This window comes from Borostomias antarcticus (genome assembly GCF_949987555.1).
Source record: "Borostomias antarcticus genome assembly, chromosome: 1".
Taxonomy (NCBI): domain Eukaryota; kingdom Metazoa; phylum Chordata; class Actinopteri; order Stomiiformes; family Stomiidae; genus Borostomias; species Borostomias antarcticus.
The window spans coordinates 25,869,535-25,892,369 of record NC_140234.1 but is presented as its reverse complement, the minus strand read 5'-3'; the positions used below and the strand labels follow the sequence as shown (position 1 = coordinate 25,892,369).

The 22,835-nt window shown below is 43.8% G+C and overlaps 1 protein-coding gene across 1 annotated transcript; it reads left to right on the top strand.

Moving 5' to 3' along the window:
• The first annotated feature begins 3,033 nt into the window (after positions 1-3,033).
• On the top strand, positions 3,034-21,024 carry LOC311315665 (cullin-5). The gene is made up of 19 exons (XM_084446368.1): positions 3,034-3,050; positions 3,888-3,997; positions 4,112-4,211; positions 4,920-5,096; positions 6,023-6,164; positions 8,158-8,303; positions 8,408-8,488; positions 8,632-8,725; positions 9,196-9,326; positions 9,805-9,912; positions 10,037-10,101; positions 10,217-10,349; positions 10,763-10,894; positions 11,167-11,290; positions 11,574-11,749; positions 13,004-13,165; positions 17,074-17,192; positions 17,611-17,734; positions 19,244-21,024. Exons 2-19 carry the CDS (start codon positions 3,927-3,929, stop codon positions 19,436-19,438), a joined length of 2,280 nt encoding a protein of 759 aa, XP_084302494.1. The 5' UTR covers positions 3,034-3,050; positions 3,888-3,926; the 3' UTR covers positions 19,439-21,024.
• The last annotated feature ends 1,811 nt before the right edge of the window (positions 21,025-22,835 follow it).

The window sequence follows — 22,835 nt, the reverse complement described above, 5'->3', positions numbered from 1 at the left end:
TTGCATTGCCACTTTGAATAAAGAGGCCAAAAGACTTTTATGAGAATGAAAATGCAACCCCTTATTGCATTTCAAGCATGGCTTCATATTATGTGATATTGAACCGTTTCACACAAGTGACTCTACTCGTCTATTTACCCGCGATACCCTAATGGCAACTCCCTGTGTAACTAAGTTGCCACCCAGAGCTGGAACAATTAAGCTCCCGTTTGATCTCAGACAGGCTCCCACCATTACGTGTTTTAAATCCAGACTGAAAACCTTGCTTTTTTCACATGCATTTGTTCCTCCCTGGTCCCATTTTATTCTTATTAACCGTATTGTTACTGTAATGTGTGATGTGTGTATTGCTGTTAAAGTCGCACTGAAATGAAAAAAGCATTCTGTCCCATTTGGTTCACATAATTGGTCATAGTGTTCACCTATTCAACGATGTATGCCAAAAAAATTACAAAATTCTACTTTTGTTGTAATCTTATATCAAAGTATATAATTTCTTACTTCCTGGAAAACGGTAGGTCAACAGGTACCTTAGATTTTAGGCCAATAATCTCACGACATCCACCTGTCAATCAACGCTATCTTTCTATCGAATCTGTCTAAAGTTCCCGTCCACTTGTCAATGTTCCAATCAAATTCCTCTAAACATATGTCCCACCCGCATAGCTTGTTTGCGTCGGAAATACGTCAAACTACGGAAGTTAGATGATCTCAAACGTCCGTTTCAGTGCGACTTTAATGTATGTATTGTTGTAAATGTGTGTTGTTAATGTGTGTATTGTTGTTAATGTGTGTATTGTTGTTAGTGGGTCTGTGTGCTTCTGTGTGTGTGTCTGCATGTGCATGTGTGTGCATGGATACTGAGTTTGTTCATTTGTGATCTGTTTTTATGCTTAAACTGTGAAGCACCTTGAGTTGCATTCATATTGATAAGGTGCTACTTTATATAAATAAACGTGATTTGATTTTGATTTAAGTCAACACACAGTATTCCCCAACTGTTATCTCTGGACATGTTCACTGTCTTCTTTTGTATGCACAAAATACTGCATTATTCGGAAAGGAAATATATTTTATTTTTTGGCCACAATGCATTTAAAATACATGGAATACCTGGATCTTAAAGATACATTTTGAAAATACATTAGAGCCATGCGACATTTTCTGTCCCTATAATTGAGATGACAACATTTCTGTAGGCTACCTAAAATTGCCTCTTTTTTTTCTTTCAAATGCATTTTGAAATATATGTTTAAAATGTATGTCAAATATATTTTATTTCTGTATGGGCTAGTGCATTGTTATATACTAGTTTGGCAAACAAAGCTAGCTAACGTCCATCTTTGTTCCGAGCTGTTGTTGGTGTCTGCTATAATGCAGTTACCTCGGGTGACGTTCTCCATCTCTCTTACCCCACCACTTCCAGACAAATTGTACGCAGAATTAGAACCCATTCCATTTTGGAGTGGATCCAAATCATGGCTCAAATCGTGGGTCCACAAGCCACTTAAACATGGTCGGCCGTTCACCTCCATTCATTTTTTGGACTTGGTGAGGGAAACACCCCCCCTTCGTTGTCAATAAGGGGAATTAAACCGACCATCTCAACATGGGAAGTAGGAGAGACATGGGGTTTGGACTACTCGCACACGTGTGCACGCACAGAGCCACAAAATGCATTCGTGAGCGTAGGTTTGTGCTCTCTGAGCACCATTTCTAGTTGCAAATTCAAATATTTTCTACTGACTGATTTATAAAAAAAAAAAAAAAAAAAAAAAAAAAAAAACCTTCATTGCACAAAGTCAGATTTTTATTTATTTATTAAGTCAAACCAAGGCTACAAGTTGCATGTGCATGACCCTGGTATTGAACATCAGTTCTCAGAGGGGAACACATCCTCTGTATTGAAAGGCCTGAGGCCAATTTCACCAACTGAAATCCTCCCAGTCCACTGACGACCTACGCCGGGTCAATGACCTGAACGAGTTCTACTTCAGATTTGACAAACGTTGCCCCCCTCCCCCACCAGCCCCAACAACCCAGCCCCAATTCTAACAGGGGCCCGGATCTCCTCCCCACAGTCCCCCGATTCTACCTGCAGGTGGATCACCAACTTCCTGTCCGACAGGAAGCACGAGAAGCAGGGCAAAAACGTCTCTGACTCCAGGTCCATCAGCACCACCATCTCCCGGAACCTCAAATGGGAACTAAACACCAGCTCCCTCGCGAAGAAGGAACAGCAGAGGATGGACTTCCTGAGGCAGCTGAAGAAATTCGGACTACCAAGGATAATGATGGTACTCTTCTACACCTTCATCATCGAGTCCATCCTCACCTCCTCCATCACCATCTACAGCCAAGGACAGAGCCAAACTGCAGTGGGTCATCCGATCTGCCGAGAAGGTGATCGGCTGCAACCTGCCCTCCCTCCTGGTCGCACAACCTCAGGACCCTGAAGCGGGCCAGGAAGATTGCGGCCGACCCCTCCCACCCCGGTTATAATGTCTCGCGCCACTCCCCTCAGGCAGGAGGCTGCATACCACAGAGGCAGCTTCCTCCCCACGGCCATCAGCCTCTTCAACAAGGCTTGTGTCCCCCTCTGCCCCACCTCCCACCCACCGACCCCACTGAGTCAGTCGATACTTGCACATGACCTCAATGTACACACACGCGGCACACACATACAAACACTCACATACACTGAACACTGCATAGTACTCACTACACTGACTGCACTACCTTTTGTATATTGTTTTTTTTCTTATTTTCTTATCTTATCCTTTTTGCACTAACATTTGGTAGCTACTCGCTCTTTGCACTGTCCTGTCTCGTCCCTGCACCCTGTCCAATATTATCTCCATGTTATGCACCACGACCGAAAGTAAATTCCTAGTACGCTGAAAAACTGCATGGCAATAAACGAATTCTGATTCTGACTTCACGGTAGGCCTATACTGCTGGCAGTCCTACAGGACAGGCAGTGATTTGGCTGTCGCGAGATTCTGCGAGGGCTTATGGTCAGAAACATGGCGACGTCTAATTTGCTCAAGGTAGGGGGCACTTCAATTCAATAATATTCGATAGCATTTCTAAGGATTTGTTGCTGTTACTATATCGAACAGTGCGCTCGGCCAAGACGACCTTGCCAGGTGGATATGAAAAATCGGTGGTGGCCTTCCCAACATGTGGGACTGTGCTGCTAGAGCTAGCTATTCAGCTAACGTTACATTCACAGTGGCTAAGCCTGCTAACATTAGCCAACTAACTAGCAACGCTATCTATACCTTACTTAACGTTAGCTAAGCTAGCTAGCTAGCGGACTTGCTTCTTCAACATGTGATGACAGACCACTGTGGACATCATACTTATAATATGTGTAACGTTACAATAATTGCAGGTAGCTAGCTAGCTATGTTGTTGGCTATTGAGCAAACATTCGTTGGCTATAGCTAGCGTTAGTCTAGCTAACATGAGACGTTCAGGGATTGAGGGGTTGCTAACAGCTTGTTAACGTTTTGTTTGTTGACGTATCTACTTCTCCCAGTTAGCCAGCAAGCTGTTTAGGAGTTGGGCTAAATCAATAGACAGATACTGTATAAACTGGGATAATGTATAGATAGCTAGTGACATCTAATTACGAGTGTGGGCGTGGGAAGGGAGGGGAGTGGGTTATAATAACCATTATAATAAGTGGTTGCCTGTTATTAATAGAACAATACAAACTATTATTCTTAAAATCAGTTGCCTTCCAGTGATGCTCTCTATGCTGTCAGCCTCAGTCTTGGTTGTCTGAAAGGGTCAGACTCAGACAGAGCCCCTCAAATATCACAAGCATTTAAAGAACAATACAGTCTGCAACAAAGTATCCTCTTTCTCTCTTGCCCAAGAACAAAGGCTCCCTCCAGTTTGAGGACAAGTGGGACTTAATGCGCCCCATTGTCTTGAAGCTGTTGCGCCAGGAGTCTGTCACCAAACAGCAGTGGTTTGACCTGTTCTCGTGAGTATGGCCACCCTTAGAGACTGTGCTCTGTCATCATGGCAAAATAGTATGCATGTTTCTTCCAGGTAAGGTCTAGTGGTAGTTTGATCCTCGTCCTCCCCTGTCCCATAGAGACGTCCATGCCGTATGCCTTTGGGACGACAAGGGCCCGGCGAAGATCCACCAGGCCCTGAAAGAGGACATCTTAGACTTCATCAAGCAGGCACAAGCGGTATGCCCTCCATCAGTCACATGTGTGAAAAGTCCTAGCAGAGCGTCCATGTTTTCAGAGACAATGTTTTTGATATCTAGCATTTAGAAGGCTTAAAGAATAGCACACTTTTAAAAAAATATGCTCCTATAGTTATATTACTCAATTGTCTTTTGGCATTGATTTATAATGTGCATTCTGTATGAACAGTCTGGGGAAAGTGTAATGTGTTATGTATTTACTCCTGTGTAAAGTTACATTTGAAAGATATGCATACATTCCTACCTTGTATGAATTAGGCAAGATACTACTGCATCTATAGAACCAACTTTATTCCTTACACCATCCACCTCTACAAAAGCTTTACAATAAATATCTGATACTTGTACTGACTTTAAAGGTTAAAGTCTCAATCATTGTCACACACCTGAGTGTATGAAATTTGTTCTCCGCATCTGGTGCTGCGCTCGGGAATCATTTTTGGTGATGTAGCCCCCCAATTCCAACCCTTGATGCTGAGTGCCAAGCAGGGAGGCAATGGGTACCATTTTTGTAGCCTTTGGTATGACTCGGCCGGGGATCGAACTCCCGACCTCCCAGTCTCAGGGCGGACACTCTAACCACAAGGCCACTGAGCTGGTTGACTTAAGTGTGTTTAGTAGTTTATTTTCTCTTGTTATTCCTTAAACCATAATTGGCGTAACGCCGGTGTCGTCCTGCCCCTCACAGCGAGTGCTCAGTCACCAGGATGACACAGCGCTGCTCAAGGCCTACATCGTGGAGTGGAGGAAGTTCTTCACCCAGTGTGACATCCTGCCCAAGCCCTTCTGCCAGCTGGAGATCACCCTCATGGGCAAGCAGGGCAGCAACAAGAAGTCCACCGTGGAGGACAGCATCGTCAGGAAGGTGAGCCGAGGAGGGAGGGAGGGAGGGGAAGAGTGAAAAAGGGGTGGAGAGGAGAGAGAGAGGATCACATAGGGGTTGGGTACAGCATTGGGGGTGGCGCTGTCTTACTCTGGATGGAGGTGAGGAGGAAGAGGTGGATGCACCGCCTACCTCTGGACTCCCTTCTAACAGGACACTAGGGGAATAACGCTACGCAAAAAACACGGTTCGGTATGTGCCTCGGTTTTGATGTCGCGGTTCGGTTTATTTTCCCCCTCTCTATCTGGTGTTGGGAACAAGGTGTCTACTCTACTCACTGCTCAGTAGAGATGGCAACATGTCAAACTTGATAACTCATTTGAAATGGCACCACATTTGAATACCACTGCTGCTAGGAAAAAAAAACTATGGAACTGGTCCTCTCTCTCTCTCTCTCTCTCTCTCTCTCTCTCTCTCTCTCTCTCTCTCTCTCTCGATAGACAGACAGACAGACAGACAGACATTGTTGTCAGCGAATGTCAGCGCTTCCCGAAGTTGGCTATGCTAGACAGCTAGGCTAGTGAGTCTAACTATGCCAACTGGGCTAACTTAGCTGGCTAGCCAATATAACGTTAGCTAGCTGCTTGCTAATAACTTATTTGAAGAGTTGTGTCTCTGGATTGATTCTATTCAGCTGTTTTCTACAATCCAATTCCTGGTATTTGTTTGCACCGTACCGAAGGTCCTATACCGGATCGGTTCAGTCCCAATACGTGTACCGTTACACCCCTACACCATTGTTATAATAACCTTTGTTATAAGATTATTATAGAATTAGTCTATTAATAATAACGTTGTGTCATAGTCTTCTTGATTGTGTGTTGACCTAGTTGCCATGTTGATGACATTATTCTCTGTTGTATCTCCTCCTCTCTCTGCCTCTCTGCGCTGTGGCTCCGCCCTGGTAGCTCATGCTGGACACGTGGAACGAGTCCATCTTCTCCAACATCAAAAACAGGCTGCAGGACAGCGCCATGAAGCTGGTCCACGCCGAGAGGCTGGGGGAAGCCTTCGACTCCCAACTGGTCATCGGGGTCAGAGAGTCTTACGGTGAGAATGACACAGCTAGCCTCGTCTATTGGTAGCTCAGGGATTGGCTGAACTGATCAATGTATAATATATATATACACACATTACTTCTACAGAAGTATCTCATTGATAGCAGTTGTGACGTTATGTAACGTCTGTCACAGAACCGTCAGATTGAAGTGTGGAGTGAAGTTCTTAATCAACAGTTGTTGACTGCTGTTCTTTGTCAACAATTATGATGATGAATCATGATTTGGTGTCAGTGGTGTAGCAGGCTTAAAGCCAGTCTGAAAGGAGTGATTTTAGCAGAATGGGAAATGCTTTACGATGCTCAGGGGGTGTCGACTTGAGGCACTTCCTCTGGGTCTGAATCTCTACCCTCTTGTCCCAGATCCTAATAGGGAATTGGGTCTTTGTCCCAGATCCTAATAGGGAGTTGGGTCTTTGTCCCAGATCCTAATAGGGAGTTGGGTCTTTGTCCCAGATCCTAATAGGGAATTGGGTCTTTGTCCCAGATCCTAATAGGGAGTTGGGTCTTTGTCCCAGATCCTAGTAGGGAGTTGGGTTTCTGTCCCAGATCCTAATAGGGAGTTGGGTCTTTGTCCCAGATCCTGGTAGGGAGTTGTGTCTCTGTCCCAGATCCTAGTAGGGAGTTGAGTCTCTGTCCCAGATCCTAATAGGGAGTTGGGCAGGGCTCTAAGCTAACATTTTTCACTAGGAGCACATGTGCTCCTAAATGAAAAAATTTAGGAGCACAGAAAGAAATTTAGGAGCGCAACGAAAAATTTGAAATAACACATTTTTATTAGCAACACACACATTAGGCCTACTGCCAAGAACAATAAACAATAATAACCTGCTCACCATAGGAGCTCTCATCCTCTCCTACTATACTATTCCCACACACTTCATCTGGTGCATTGGTCCTAATGAAGACTATGGCCCAATCCCAATATGCCCCCTACATTTTGCATGTTCACGCGTAGGTAGTGTGTCCCATTCCTTTTAGCTTCTAGGGATAGGGCGCATATCGAGGGCTAGTGGACGTTCAAACAGCCCTCCAAAACGAGTTTTCAGATGCTGACTTGAAACCTAGGGGTAGATGAAAATTCACACAATGCTTTGCGAACTTAGGCAGGGATATGAAACATAGCTGCCGGTGCCGTGAAAAAACGTGGGAAGAAAGCCCAATATCTTCGCAAATAATCATTAAAAAATTGTAAAATACGTGGAAAAGCTTAGTTTAATGTAGATGCAAAGGAACATGTCAATGGATCGTTATGACACGCATTTCAGGAAAAAAATCGCTTTTGATTTGATTTGATTAATATTTGATTTGATTTGATTTGATTTTACGATGTCAACGGCATTTCATTGCGTTTTGATGTGGATCCAGTAAGTTACTGGTAGGCTACGGTGCAATGATGAATCTAATCGAATCAATAGAACTTTGTGTAAACAACGATTTTTGAGTGGCAGTTGATTTGACTCCCCCCGGGCCTCACCGAATTCCTCTCTCTCCTTGGTTCCACTTTGCCGGTCAAAATCCGATTGAATGGGCTTCATTTTCTTGATTTTGTTAACGTTACTGGCAGGGGCATTCAGCGTCTGCACAGTAGTTTTTGAGTGAGGGCAGCTGAGCTGACATGGCGCGTCATCACAAGAGTTCTGTGCGTTGCAGGTTGCAGTCGTGGGACTTGTAATTTTGTATACGGGTGTGCGAAACTTTGACTCTAGTCTGATCCAATTTGGATGGATTTATTTTAGGCAAAAAATGCGAGTGGAATAGTTGAAAACGGTACTCGCACAGTGTGCTCCTAAATGATTTTTTCTGATCGCACAAAACTATTTTTAGTCGCAAATGCGAGTAAAATGGTCGCACCTTAGAGCCCTGAGTTGGGTCTTTGTCCCAGATCCTAGTAGGGAGTTGGGTCTTTGTCCCAGATCCTAGTAGGGATTTGGGTCTGGGTGTCAGAGACACTTGTAGCAACGCGGCTTCCTTTTCCCTCTGCAGTGAACCTGTGCTCCAACCCTGACGACAAGCTGCAGATCTACCGGGACAACTTTGAGAAGGCCTACATGGACTCCACAGAGAGGTTCTACCGCACACAGGCGCCCTCCTACCTGCAGCAGAACGGAGTCCAGAACTACATGAAATACGTGAGCGGGATCCCAGTTCACCCTGTAGTCACCGCACTCTGCACTGTTATCGCACTCTGCCCTGTCCTGCTCGCTCATACGGACGTGCTTGTGTGTTGGAGCAGGCAGACGCCAAGCTGAGGGAGGAGGAGAAACGAGCGCTGCGGTATTTGGAGACGAGGCGTGAATGTAACTCAGTTCAAGCAGTGAGTATCCCAGGACCTCCCCCTTCGTCCCTGGCGTACGCTGCGGTCCACACGCGCTCTGAAGGGATGCATGTGCACGGTTTGCTGTTATTTACTCGATCCATGCAGAGAAAAGTTATTTTGATTTTCTTGTCCGACCTCAGCTTATGGAGTGTTGTGTGAACGCGCTGGTGACGTCGTTCAAGGAGACCATATTGGCCGAGTGTCCGGGCATGATCAAACGAAACGAGACAGAGAGTGAGTACGGCCGGAGCGCGCCCGCCAAAGGCACAGCCAGCTCAGGTTTGCACCAGGACACGTCCGCGTCCCCCTTCCTGTCAGTGTCCACCTCCTCAGACAACCACCGCCCATCTGTGCAGTGTGTCCTGTCCGAGTGTCATCTAGGTGTCACTGTCTGACCAAAACCCCAACTGTGTCTGGACATCTGTAACTGTGATCCACTGTGTGTGTCCCTGTAGATTTAACCCTACACGCTTCTGTATGTCACCATCGATCAGTGTGTTTTTTTGTACCTCATATATTCATGTTTGGTCAACAACTTCTCTTAATAGAGTGTGGGGGCAGTGAGTTTGTGGAACTAGATCTTTTACAATGTTCATAATATGCTAGGACTTTGACTGTCTAGTACTCACTACCATGGTTGTGGAGGTGAAGCGGCCCCAGTGTTTCCCTGCTGAAGACGTGGGACTCTGTTCTTCCTGCTGTAGAGCTCCACCTGATGTTCTCCCTCATGGACAAGGTGCCCAACGGGATCGAGCCCATGCTGAAGGACCTGGAGGATCACATCATGAACGCTGGCCTGGCAGACATGGTGGCCTCAGCTGAGACCATCACCTCGGTGAGCGCAACACACACACACACACACACACACACACACATGCATATGCACACACATGCACACACATGTACACATGCACGCACACACATACATACATGCACGCACATGCACACACATGCACACACATGCACACACATACTCAAACATGCACACACATGCACACACATGCACGCACATGCACGCACATGCACGCACATACTCACACATGCACACACATACATACACATGCACGCACACATACATGCACACATATGCACACACATGCACGCACATGCACACACATACTCAAACGTGCACACACATGCACGCACATGCACACACATACTCACACATGCACACACACACACACACACATGCACACACATGCACACACACAGGCACACACAGACTAAAAAGGAGGGGCGAAAAAGCACAAGGTCAATACGTTTTAAAACATGGCATATTTTCAGTCAAAAACTCTTCTTGTGTGTGACGACAGGACTCTGAGAAGTACGTGGAGCAGCTCCTGACTCTGTTCAACCGCTTCAGCAAGCTGGTGAAGGAGGCGTTCCAGGACGACCCGCGCTTCCTCACGGCCCGGGACAAGGTGAGCCCGCTGGGGTTCTGTCTTCATCACGCCCTCTCTGACAATATGCACAGCTTAGCTTCTACTTACAGCTCAACATTACCGTCATTCTGTCATGTAAACACATTTAATGTCTCATTTCTAGGCTTACAAAGCAGTCGTGAACGACGCCACTATTTTTAAGCTGGAACTGCCAATGAAACAGAAAGGGTGAGAGGAGACACCCTTGATATACTCTCCTATTGTGCTGACGGATGATGTTCTCCATTTGTGTGGAGGTTTATTGATATTCTTGCAGTCACTCAACCATCCCTTGTGCTCTTAGTGTGGGTCTGAAAACCCAGCCGGAGTCCAAGTGTCCAGAGCTGCTGGCCAACTACTGTGACATGCTTCTGAGGAAGACGCCGCTCAGCAAGAAACTCACCTCCGAGGAGATCGAGGCCAAGCTGAAAGAAGTGGTCAGTGCCTGGCTGTGTCTGCATGTGCACTTTAAAAAGCTTTTCAGGGTTCAGAGGATGGGATATTAAAAGAAAGACCCACTTGGGTCAATGGAGGATAGAAAACAGGTGCTACAATACAGCTGTTTTCTGAGCGTGACCACGCACCATGCTCAGCGTCATATCCTCCAGTACTGGGCGGGCCTGGTGGCTTGTACTAACGGGTAGTTTAGATAGAAAACCAGACCGCAATGATTTTAAGAGAGCAGTAACCATGCACTCAGTGAGCTTCAGTGACAGACTGTCATTTTCATAAAGAGTGGTCTGTGTCGAAAGGTTCTACCAGTTCACTTCTTATGTTGTGGGTGTTTCCACCTTTTTAAGTCTAGTACCTTTATTTCCATATTGTTTGTAATTGTTGAACTTTTTGACAGTTGTTGGTGTTGAAGTACGTCCAGAACAAAGATGTCTTCATGCGGTACCACAAAGCCCACTTGACCAGACGCCTCATCCTGGACATTTCAGCTGACAACGAGATAGAGGAGAACATGGTGGAGTGGCTTAGGGTACGAACTGTGTGTATGTATGTGTGTGTGTGTGTGTGTGTGTGTGTGTGTGCGCGTGTGTGTGTGTGTGTGTGTGTGTGTGTGTGTGATTCTGCGCGCGTGTTTGTGTGCATGTGTACAGATATTACAGTTAACACTGTAAGTTAGAACAAGAGTCCAAGCTTTTACCGTGTGACATGTTACATTTTGATGTCATGGGTAACTACAACACACTACTGCTGATTTTTTTTATTTCCCAAGGCAATGATGGGCTAACTCTGATCTCCTCACAGGAAGTAGGGATGCCGGCGGACTATGTGAACAAGCTGGCCAGGATGTTCCAGGATATCAAAGTGTCCGAAGATCTAAATCAGTCGTTCAAAGAGATGCACAAACACAACAAGCTGGCCTTGCCAGGTAATAGACCGGGCCAGATCTGGCCTTGCCAGGTAATAGACAGGGCCAGATCTGGCCTTGCCAGGTAATAGACCGGGCCAGATCTGGCCTTGCCAGGTAATAGACAGGGCCAGATCTGGCCTTTCCAGGTAATAGACAGGTCCAGATCTGGCCTTGCCAGGTAATAGACAGGGCCAGATCTGCGGACTAACATCTGTTCATGATTCCACTGCATTTCTGAGATATTTCCTCTGGTCATGTGTGTCTGTGCATGCGTGCCTCCCTGCTGTCCTGTGTCCTGTAGCGGACTCTGCCAACATAAAGATCCTGAACGCGGGGGCGTGGTCTCGGAGCTCGGAGAAGGTGTTTGTGTCGTTGCCCACGGAGCTGGAGGACCTGATCCCAGAAGTTGAGGACTTCTACAAGAAGAACCACAGCGGCAGGAAACTTCACTGGCACCACCTCATGTCCAACGGCATTGTGGGTAGAGCGAACTGTCTGAGTAACATAGGAACAGTTTTTAGAGAAGCTGTGGTAATGCTTTCTTTTGCAGAACCTCATGGAGATGGTCTTAGATGCTCAAATAACATAGCAATAAACATTCAACTAACAAGTTATTAAACATTAAATTAACCAGTTATTGTATATCAACAGAGTCACATTCATAGCGTTCATAGCGTGTACTACTGTAGATAATTTGAACAACTTTTAATCATAGATGCCGTCAAAATGGAAGCGTTGCCCGATCTTTGTATTCCAGCATGTTCAGCTGTGGAATCCCAGATCAGTCCCTCCAGAAAAACGTGATATGCGATCGCATAATTCATTGCATAATCAGGCTAAAGGCGCAGATTATGCAAGGGTCACATAATTTTAGAAAGAGTGCATTTTCACCGCGATAATCACTGAACTCCGCGCAAAAAACGTGGAATATGCGGGGCTCACTTGATTTCATACTTCCCACATTTTTCTGTTTCAAGTTTTTATGTTTTTCACCTCGTTTGTAGGGTTGCCACCTTCAATGGGGAAACATCTAATTTCCTGCATTCTAGTGAATTGCACGAATTTATGTTTAATGCATCAATTTCAAAGTCCTCTGTTATTCTCATCATGAATGAAGGAAATAAATAGCCAATTAGAGTAGGCTAAAGCACAGCTGCATCGATTATATTAAGATCAAATCAATAAACATCAGATCATAGACATGGGCAAAATGTTTGGTCTGATAAACTTGGAAATAGCAAATGACCTGGACGACCACAGAGACCAGACATCGGGGGTTGTTTATAAGTTCCAAGGCTGCCTTTTAAGGCTGCCTTCAATCATGACGCCAGTCTATACCGTACCTGGTCTAGGCGCTCTCGCATAGGCTATGGTTTTGTTATTTCTTGTATCATTCCAAGCATGTGAAGACGTAGTGTAGGCTATATGCATTAGAGTGGGGTGTGCACGAAAATACAGGACAGGTTCTTGCATTTTTCGCATATTCTCGCAATATTCGCAAGTTCCCGCAACTTCAGAAAATCCCCGCATTTTCAACGCATAAAATCACATAAAAACCCTGCATATTCCATTGCTGTTCAAGGATTTTTGCCTGCATAATCAAGGATTTTTGCCCACATAATCAAGGATTTTTGCCCACATAATCAAGGATTTTTGCCCGCGTTTTTCTGGAGGGACTGCCAGATGGATGACCAAACCTTCCTTCACCTTCCCGTTCCTCTCTCTCTCCAGATCACCTTCAAGAACGAGGTGGGGCAGTATGACCTGGAGGTCACGACCTTCCAGCTGGCCGTGCTGTTCGCCTGGAACCAGAGACCTCGGGAGAAGATCAGCTTTGAGAACCTCAAACTGGCCACCGAACTGCCCGACGCCGAGCTGCGCCGCACACTCTGGGTGAGGTCCAGGGCCACAACCGCTGCATGGTTCATTCTGTTCATGTCTTTAGTCATATTAGTTATTAGGTGGGCTAGCTTGTAGAAGGTTACATATCGCCTCTGACCTGAGGGGGCGGAGTCTCGCCACCACGCCACTGTCCACGCCACGGACGCCACAATTCAGCCCCTGAGTGGGCTAGAGACGCACGGTCTTTGCTGGTGGGTGCATGGAGATTGCCTGGTCCGTAGTAGTACTAGCAGTAGCTGTTACATACAGCTGCAGCAGCTAGTCCACCTCACATTTTCTCCAGGAAATGTACTTTCTAGTTAGACATATTATTCTAATAAGCTCTAAGAAAGATTTAGCCTTGTTTCTCCATCAGCATAAAATGCTTTATTCTTAAACCTTTGCCAAGGGAGAACGGTTTACAAGCAAGACAACAGCGTTGTCCATGAAAGCATTCTCTGAAAAGTGACCTCTCCCAGGAAAGCTGACAAATATACAAATCAAGATACACCCACATAGTGTTGTCACGATACCAAAATTATAACTTCGATACGATACCTGCTAAAAATATCTCTATAACAACACCACGGCAAAAACCTATAAAATCAGGAAAAGAAGGCTAATGGAGTAATACAATGTCAGGTGTAGCCTACTGATCTCAGTGTTTGCTGTCTGCTGAGGCGGAGCAGGAATGTCAACTGTTTAAACTAAATAAATTACTGTACATATATATTTAATTTTACTATTTTATTCATTAAATTAAAAAAATCTCTACTTTGTAAAATAATAAGCTTGGGATGCTACAATTATAAGCTGAAAGTGTCTGCTCTGCTCCACTAGTCTGACACTCTGAGTTGCTATTCAGATTCAGGGGCGGGAACCAAGCTACTGATCCTCTCCTTCCGCGCGCAGCAGAGTGGGTCGCAGCCTCGCAGCACAGAGCAACGGTGTTCACGTTACGGCAGGACGAGCTCCAGAGTTTACAGATTGACTCATTAATGTTATGAGGTTCCCCAGCTATTAGCATTGAGTTTAAATCAGAAATATTGCCCAATAGGCACTTTTACTTTTGGAAATCCTCCGCCACCGTCTAGAGTAACCAACTGAGCAGCCCTCAGCCCTTTCACTTTCCTTCGTTCTTTGCAAACTATTTTACTTTTTTCCGTTAGATTTGTGTTTGCCCCAAACATTTGCTGAAATAAGCGAGTGGTCTGAAAGAAGTTTGGTGAACTGGACAGACGGTTGGAACATGCACTTTGCTTAGGGAGTAGTAGAGAGGAGCAGAGCGCTGGCTGCCCTCTGGCAAGGGAAGTCTATTTCCAGTGGCTGTTTATGAAAACAAAGTAGTCCGTTCTGCCTCAGAACCCCAAACGTGTTCTAAAGGAGAAGGAGAATGAATGATGAGGCAGGGAAACGGGCCTAGAGGAAAGAATTGTGTGTTTATAATTTTGTGAGCGCAAACGTTTGTGACTCAGTAGCAAACCGTGACAATGTGGACAGACAGAAATAGTGTAATAGTTGTGGGTGTGAATTGTATTGCAGAAATAACCGCCAAGGGAAACTGCTGGGTTTGTTCTCGTAACTTTAGAGATGTGTCTAAAAGTGCACAGATCATCAAAATATAACCTACCTGTGGCAGAAAATAGGCATTCTCTCTATTCCTTCAAATATTCTCTACTCTTACCATAGGAAACAGAGGCACATTGCGTTATGCAAAGGAACATTGTGTTATTACAGTCAGGGTGTTATTACAGTCTGTGTTATTACAGTCAGTGTAGTTTTTCAGCATGAGGCAGACTATTCAGTGCTGCAGGTTGAAGGAAAAGTACATTTACAGGACTATCCAACGTTCATTTGATATTAACTCAATGTTGGATTAACGGATCGCTTAAACGATTAAAGGTATTAACGCTCCCTATAACATATGAAAGGCATTTGGCTCTTTCGATGGCATTAAAACATCTTTAAAGTAGTATTTACAGGACAGTATGACTGATTAAATATATAATATCCAATGTGTCCAATGTGCCAAGCAAAGTAATTGAATTGCGACCGTAGCCTGGTGTGTCTGTGGAATGGCGCAGCCTGGTCCATGGCGGGAATAACTTGGTCACAGCAGTAGCCAGGCGTGGCGTATACTGTAGATAATTTGATCAAATCAAACTATGTGTATGGCATATTTCATACACAGGCAACACAGTGCACTTTACAGAGAGCAAAAGAGGGATGGACAGACGAAAGCAAAAAACTTCTTCCTTGACCTCTCAATGAGATGATCGAGCAAGCTCCTGGAAAATGTTTAAATCTACTGGCTATGAACATTTACAGAGTACTAAACATGGGCTAAATACTTCATAAAAGAGAATGACTATCAGTAGAGTAGATAAATAGTTACAGAGACGCTACTGTACCAACATGGAATATAGAGTAAACTAGGTATAAGAATATAGAGTAAACTAGGTATAAGAATATAGAGTAAACTAGGTATAAGAATATAGAGTAAACTAGGTATAAGAATATAGAGTAAACTAGGTATAAGAATATAGAGTAAACTAGGTATAAGAATATAGAGTAAACTAGGTATAAGAATATAGAGTAAACTAGGTAAAGAATATAGAGTAAATGGGTAAAGAATACAGAGTAAACTAGGTAAAGAATATAGAGTAAACTAGGTAAAGAATATAGAGTAAACTAGGTATAGAATATAGAGTAAACTAGGTATAAGAATATAGAGTAAACTAGGTATAGAATATAGAGTAAACTAGGTATAGAATATAGAGTAAACTAGGTATAGAATATAGAGTAAACTAGGTATAAGAATATAGAGTAAACTAGGTATAAGAATATAGAGTAAACTAGGTATAAGAATATAGAGTAAACTAGGTATAGAATATAGAGTAAACTAGGTATAGAATATAGAGTAAACTAGGTATAAGAATATAGAGTAAACTAGGTATAAGAATATAGAGTAAACTAGGTATAAGAATATAGAGTAAACTAGGTAAAGAATATAGAGTAAACTAGGTATAAGAATATAGAGTAAACTAGGTATAAGAATATAGAGTAAACTAGGTATAAGAATATAGAGTAAACTAGGTAAAGAATATAGAGTAAATGGGTAAAGAATACAGAGTAAACTAGGTAAAGAATATAGAGTAAACTAGGTAAAGAATATAGAGTAAACTAGGTATAGAATATAGAGTAAACTAGGTATAAGAATATAGAGTAAACTAGGTATAGAATATAGAGTAAACTAGGTATAGAATATAGAGTAAACTAGGTATAGAATCTAGAGTAAACTAGGTATAAGAATATAGAGTAAACTAGGTATAAGAATATAGAGTAAACTAGGTATAAGAATATAGAGTAAACTAGGTATAGAATATAGAGTAAACTAGGTATAGAATATAGAGTAAACTAGGTATAAGAATATAGAGTAAACTAGGTATAAGAATATAGAGTAAACTAGGTATAAGAATATAGAGTAAACTAGGTAAAGAATATAGCGTAAACTAGGTAAAGAATATAGAGTAAACTAGGTATAAGTATATAGAGTAAACTAGCTATACGAATATAGAGTAAACTAGCTATAAGAATATAGAGTAAACTAGGTATAGCCGCTAAGCATAAAGTGGGGAAACAAAATGCAGAGAGCCAAGAAAGGAGGGGTTGGGGTGATGGGGGGGGGGGGGGGGTGTTTGATGATTGTTAAACATTATACAATATAAAAATGTCATGTTACACTTTAAATTTAAGGTGACTCGTAAGGGGTCAGCAGGTCATGGCTGTTTGTATGATTATCTTGTCTGTTACATTATGAATAAGCCCTGAATGTAAGGAGGAAAGACATTCATAAAGTTTACTTCAGGTTGTCCTTTGCTCATCTCTCCTCCTCACATCCTCCTCTTCCTGTCCTCTAGTCTTTAGTGGCGTTCCCCAAACTGAAGCGGCAGGTGTTGTCATACGACCCCGTAGTGGGGTCACCCAAAGATTTCGCAGAGGGAACGCTGTTCTACGTCAACCAGGAGTTCTCACTAATGTAAGCCTGGCTTGAAACAACATTGGTTTGAAAACATAACTGTATGAACATTACAAATCACATCTTAACGGTTCCCAGCTCGTTTCAGTTGTGTGTGCCTTATTAAAATCACTGCCAGTGTAGCCGTTTCCTTTATATGGGAAATACTGCGGCAAAAATGTCAAAGGGAAGACATGTCCAGAGACCTTTGAAGTTTTGCCGTGATTTTGACAGTGATTTTAAGAAGGTCTACACATTGAATTTAAGTATTATATCCAGATAATATCAACTGAAACAGGTGTGACTGCGCCCCATTAACTCAGCATAGATCATTCTTCTCAAAAAAGATTCTCCCTTCTCATTGGTTTACTAACAGACAAACGGTGTAAGGCACTTAGGGTTGCTGATACTGGGTTGTGTTTTTGTTTCTTCACCACAGAAAAAACTCCAAGGTCCAGAAGAGAGGGAAGATCAACCTGATTGGTCGACTCCAACTGACCACAGAGCGAATGAGGGAGGAAGAGAACGAGGGGATCGTCCAGCTCAGGATATTAAGAACACAGGTATGAAGCTGCCCATCAAACCTGGGTCCCAATACTATTTGAAATAATTTTAAGGTACTAGTCCCAAAATATTTAAACTCCAGCCACTCAACGTATACTCAGAGCCCCTGTCCCAATACCCACTCTAAGCCCTACGCCCCTCACTGAGGTGTGCACTTGGGTGCGCAAGGGCACAGACAAGGGTGAAAGTCCGCACTTGACAACGCTGCTACTAAATACATGTTTGGGACCCTTGGTGATGTAATTCGTTGTTTACATCTCTCGCAGCTGTTTTCAGTCTTTTGCAGTTTCAGTATTAAAAATCAAGTTTAATAAAAACATTGTAATTTCTTTTGTGATATGATACTGAAACACCAATCTGTTTCCCCATGTTTTAAATATGTGGCAAGACAATATAGGAAGTGATGCATAGAAACAACTTTATGAGGTCCACAATTATAGGCTAGTAAGTAGGCTAATCTGCTTTTAAATTAAGCTAGTGTATTTACCCCAATATGAAATAAAAGTACTTATTGATCAAATTGTAGATTTAAAAAATAAAATAAAAAGTAGAAAAAAAACATAGATCACCTACAAAATCACATTTGTGAACATGCCATGAAAGGCACACCTAGCTCCCCTGAAGAGGTGACCGAAGCTTGATGAAGTTAAACGTCCGTCGGTCTCAGTAGTTAAATAATTACCATAACAGTGGATGAAATCTCACAATGCGGTATAACAATAACATGGTAGCCTACGCTTGGTTGGGCATCGTTAGCAGACATCGCTGCATTGAAACTGAAAACAATGCGAACTTATAGCACAAATAAGTTCTGCAGCATAGATGTTTTGTTACTTCAAATACATGATTCTAAAACCAGACGCCTACAACAGTTGTTTTCTCTACTCTTCAATATTGCTTTTTTTCGTGGAAGCAGGAAGAGAAAACCGCCATGGGACCTTAAATCTGAAAAAATATGAATGGTAGTGAACGGCGTGAGAAAAAATATTTCTTGATCCCGAGTGAATTGTGCCATGACCATCACATATGATGTTTGCCAGTTTAAAACTTTACTCATCTCTGTTAACTCACAAGTTGGCTAATATTAGCTAGCCGACATTACACTCGTTTAACACGCACCAAAACCTTGTAAAGCCGATCTTGCATGCCATCTCTCACCTTTCACATTCCTGCAGTTCTCAACATGGCCAGACAGTGATTTTCACCTCTTTTAATAATGTCAAACTCGTTCCGGAATAACTGCTTTACAGTCTTGTGACAAACGGCGACTTTCTTGACTCGCAAAATTATGTTTTAAATTGGCAAACATCATATGTGATGGTTATGGCACAATTCAAACAGGATCAAGAAATTATTTGTTTATCGCCGTCTACTACCGTACATATTTTTTTCTGAATTAAGGTCCCATGGGACAGCTTTTCCTGCTTCCGCTTACGTACTATATCAACTAAATAAGAAAATAAATCAATAAAAACACCTCACCCCCCCCCCTCTGTCCATCTTTCCAGGAGGCCATCATCCAGATCATGAAGATGCGAAAGCGCATCACCAACGCCCAGCTGCAGACGGAGCTGGTGGAGATCTTGAAGAACATGTTCCTGCCCCAGAAGAAGATGATCAAGGAGCAGATGGAGTGGCTCATAGAACACAAGTACATCAAGCGGGATGAGACGGACATCAACACCTTCCTGTACATGGCGTAGCGCGGCACTGTGTGCTGGTGGTGGCGCAGCGGTCAGCGAGGGCAACGCCTGAGGGACAATAGAATATAACCAGGCCTCCCCTCCTTCCCCTCCTTTAAGATTTTTTTTTTTTGCGTGGGGACATAGACTTGAATTTTAAAAAGAGCAAAGGAAATCCCTGCCTTAAAATTGAAAAAAAAGTGTTTAAGCTGGGAATCCACCGCTTCAAGTGTTTTCCAGGTTCTCTTGGTTGAGGAGGTGTTTCCTTGTCTTCAGACGGGATATGGTGTGTATCTGTCACCATGACGTGTTTCTTCAGCGCGTCGGCCGCCCTCCCTCCCCCCGTCCATGGGCACAGCGCTCCCGTTGGAGCGGTGATTGTTTGTGTGAGGCGTCTCGCACGGTGTGAGAGGAAGTCCCGGAGCGTCTGGACCTCCCACTGTGTTCCAGGAAGAGAGACCGATCATCAGGCAGCGTCAGATCGAGCCGACGCAGCTCCTGATCCTGATAATGCATTTATCTCACCCCGCTTTCTGGAACACCCCCATGCTGTCTAGTTTGAAGCCAGGTCAGCTCCAGTCCAGACCTGGGGATCAGACCGGGCTGTGTCCAGTCCACGCTGCCGCAAACCATTGTTGTCGTGGCTCACGGCGGTGATGATGACAACATTTGAAGCACTTATGACTCATCCCAGATGGGGTGAAACTTAATCTGAAAATTCAGTCTGTGACTCTACAGAAAAACTTTCACCACACGCTTCTCACTGTTTCATGGACAGAAGAAGACAGACCCTGACTAGGCGGGTAGAATTCCAAATCGACTCCAAGCCCATATTCCCCGGGCCAGCTCTAGGAAAATGTTTTTGGGTAGGCAGTCAGAAGTTGTTGGACTGTTTTGAAACTAATATAATGCAATATTAAAATTGTACATGACTGAAGACATACATAATCAATTGCTTGGGCAATACCCACCCTTCACCCCCTGGAGTCAGCCCTGCATGTAGAAGGTGGATCATAATGCATATCGTTAACCCCCACAGTACAGGTATGTTCTACCTTCAGACCTATAGGACGGCCCGAGGGGAAGAGGGCGAGGGTTGGATTTGGAATTGAGTCTTATTTTCTGTCTGTTTTATTTGAGGAGAAGGTCCTAGGTTCCTTACCCTGTCATTTAAGATCAGCAGGTCCTGGGTTCCTAGTCCTGTCATTTAAGATCAGCAGGTCCTGGGTTCCTAGTCCTGTCTTACGGTCAGCAGGTCCTTAGTTCATAACCCAATTAATAGGAGCAAGAAGGAACTAGGTTCCTAACCTGGCCGTCTAATAAGAACAGATCCTAGTCATCTAAGATCAGCAGGTCAATCCAGTCATCTAAGATCAGCAGGTTCTAGGGTTCCTAACCTGGCCATAAGAGGAGCAGGACAGAACTAGGTTCCTAACCCGGCCATAAGAGGAGCAGGACAGAACTAGGTTCCTAACCCGGCCTTCTCCTCAGGTTGCCTGAGCATCTGGGGGAACAGGTGTTGGTTCAGTGTTACATAATGGTAACTACGACGATACAATGCTAAAGTAGCTTGTTCAAAAAAGATGTGAATAATGAGATTAAATAAACAGCACCTTATCACCAGTGTTGGGCAAGTTACTGAAAATTGGTAACTAGTTACATTTACTAGTTAATTATTTCAAAAGTAACTGAGTTACTCTGATTACTGCATATAGAAAGTACTGGGGAAAGTAACGTGTACTTTTCAATTATCTTAATGTACACGCTATAGTATTATTATTGATTATTATTATTATTTGTGTAATGCTTAACAAAGGGTACCCAACCTTCAACTCCTAGGCTACAGTGGGGATAACAAGTATTTGATTTTGCAGGTTTTCCCACTTACAAAGCACGTAGAGGTCTGTAATTTTTTATCATAGGTACACTTCAACTGAGACAGAATCAAAAAAAAAAATCCAGAAAATCACGATTTCACTAATTAGCATTTTATTGCATGAAATAAGTATTTGATATATCAGAAAAACAGAACTTAATATTTGGTAAAGAAACCTTCGTTTGCAATTACAGAGATCAGATATTTCCTGTAGTTCTTGACCAGATTTGCTCACACTGCAGCAGGGGTTTTGGCCCACTCCTCCATACAGATCTTCTCCAGATCGTTCAGGTTTTGGGGCTGTCGCTGGGAAACACGGACCTCAGCTCCCTCCAAAGATTTTCTATTGGGTTCAGGTCTGGAGACTGGCTAGGCCACTCCAGGACCTTGAGATGCTTCTTACGGAGCCACTCAGTTGCCCTGGCTGTGTTGCCCTGGCTGTGTGTTTCGGGTCGTTGTCATGCTGGAAGACCCAGCCACGACCCATCTTTAATGCCCTTATTGAGGGAAGGAGGTTGTTGGCCAAGATCTTGCGATACATGGCCCCATTCATCCTCCCCTCAATACGGTGCAGTCGTACTGTCCCCTTTGCAGAAAAGCATCCCCAAAGAATGATTTTTCCACCTCCATGCTTCACGGTTGGGATGGTGTTCTTGGGGTTGTAGTCATCCTTCTTCCTCCAACCACAGTGAGGAGTTTATACCAAAAAGCTCTATTTTGGTCTCATCAGACCACATGACCTTCTCCCATTCCTCCTCTGGATCATCCAGATGGTCATTGGCAAACCTCAGACGGGCCTGGACATGCGCTGCCTTGAGCAGGGGGACCTTGCGTGCGCTGCAGGATTTTAATCCATGACGGCGTAGTGTGTTACTAATAGTTTTCGTTGAGACTGTGGTCCCAGCTCTCTTCAGGTCATTGACCAGGTCCTGCCGTGTAGTTCTGGGCTGATCCCTCACCTTTCTCATGATCATTGATGCCCCACGAGGTGAGATCTTGCATGGAGCCCCAGACTGAGGGAGATTGACTGTCATCTTTAACTTCTTCCATTTTCTAATTGCGCCAACAGTTGTTGCCTTCTCACCAAGCTGCTTGCCTATTGTCCTGTAGCCCATCCCAGCCTTGTGCAGGTCTACAATTTTGTCCCTGATGTCCTTAGACAGCTCTTTGGTCTTGCCCATTGTGGAGAGGTTGGAGTCTGATTGATTGAGTGTGTGGACAGGTGTCTTTTATACAGGTAACGAGTTCAAACAGGTGCGTTAATACAGGTAAAGAGTGGACAATAGGAGGGCTTCTTAAAGAAAAACTAACAGGTCGGTGAGAGCCGGAATTCTTATTGGTTGGTAGGTGATCAAATACGTATTTCATGCAATAAAATGCAAATTAATTATTTAAAAATCATACGATGTGATTTTCTTGATTTTTGTTTTAGATTCCGTCTCTCACAGTTGAAGTGTACCTATGATAAAAATGACAGACCTCTACATGCTTTGTAAGTGGGAAACACTGCCGATTTTGCAGGTTATCAAATACTTGTTCTCC

Coding starts and splice junctions, on each gene's coding strand:
- LOC311315665 (XM_084446368.1), top strand. CDS start 3,927: ATGCGCCCCATTGTCTTGAAGCTGTTGCGCCAGGAGTCTGTCACCAAA. Junction 9,327..9,804: donor CAGCTGAGACCATCACCTCG/GTGAGCGCAACA, acceptor GTGTGACGACAG/GACTCTGAGAAGTACGTGGA. Junction 9,913..10,036: donor TCCTCACGGCCCGGGACAAG/GTGAGCCCGCTG, acceptor TCTCATTTCTAG/GCTTACAAAGCAGTCGTGAA.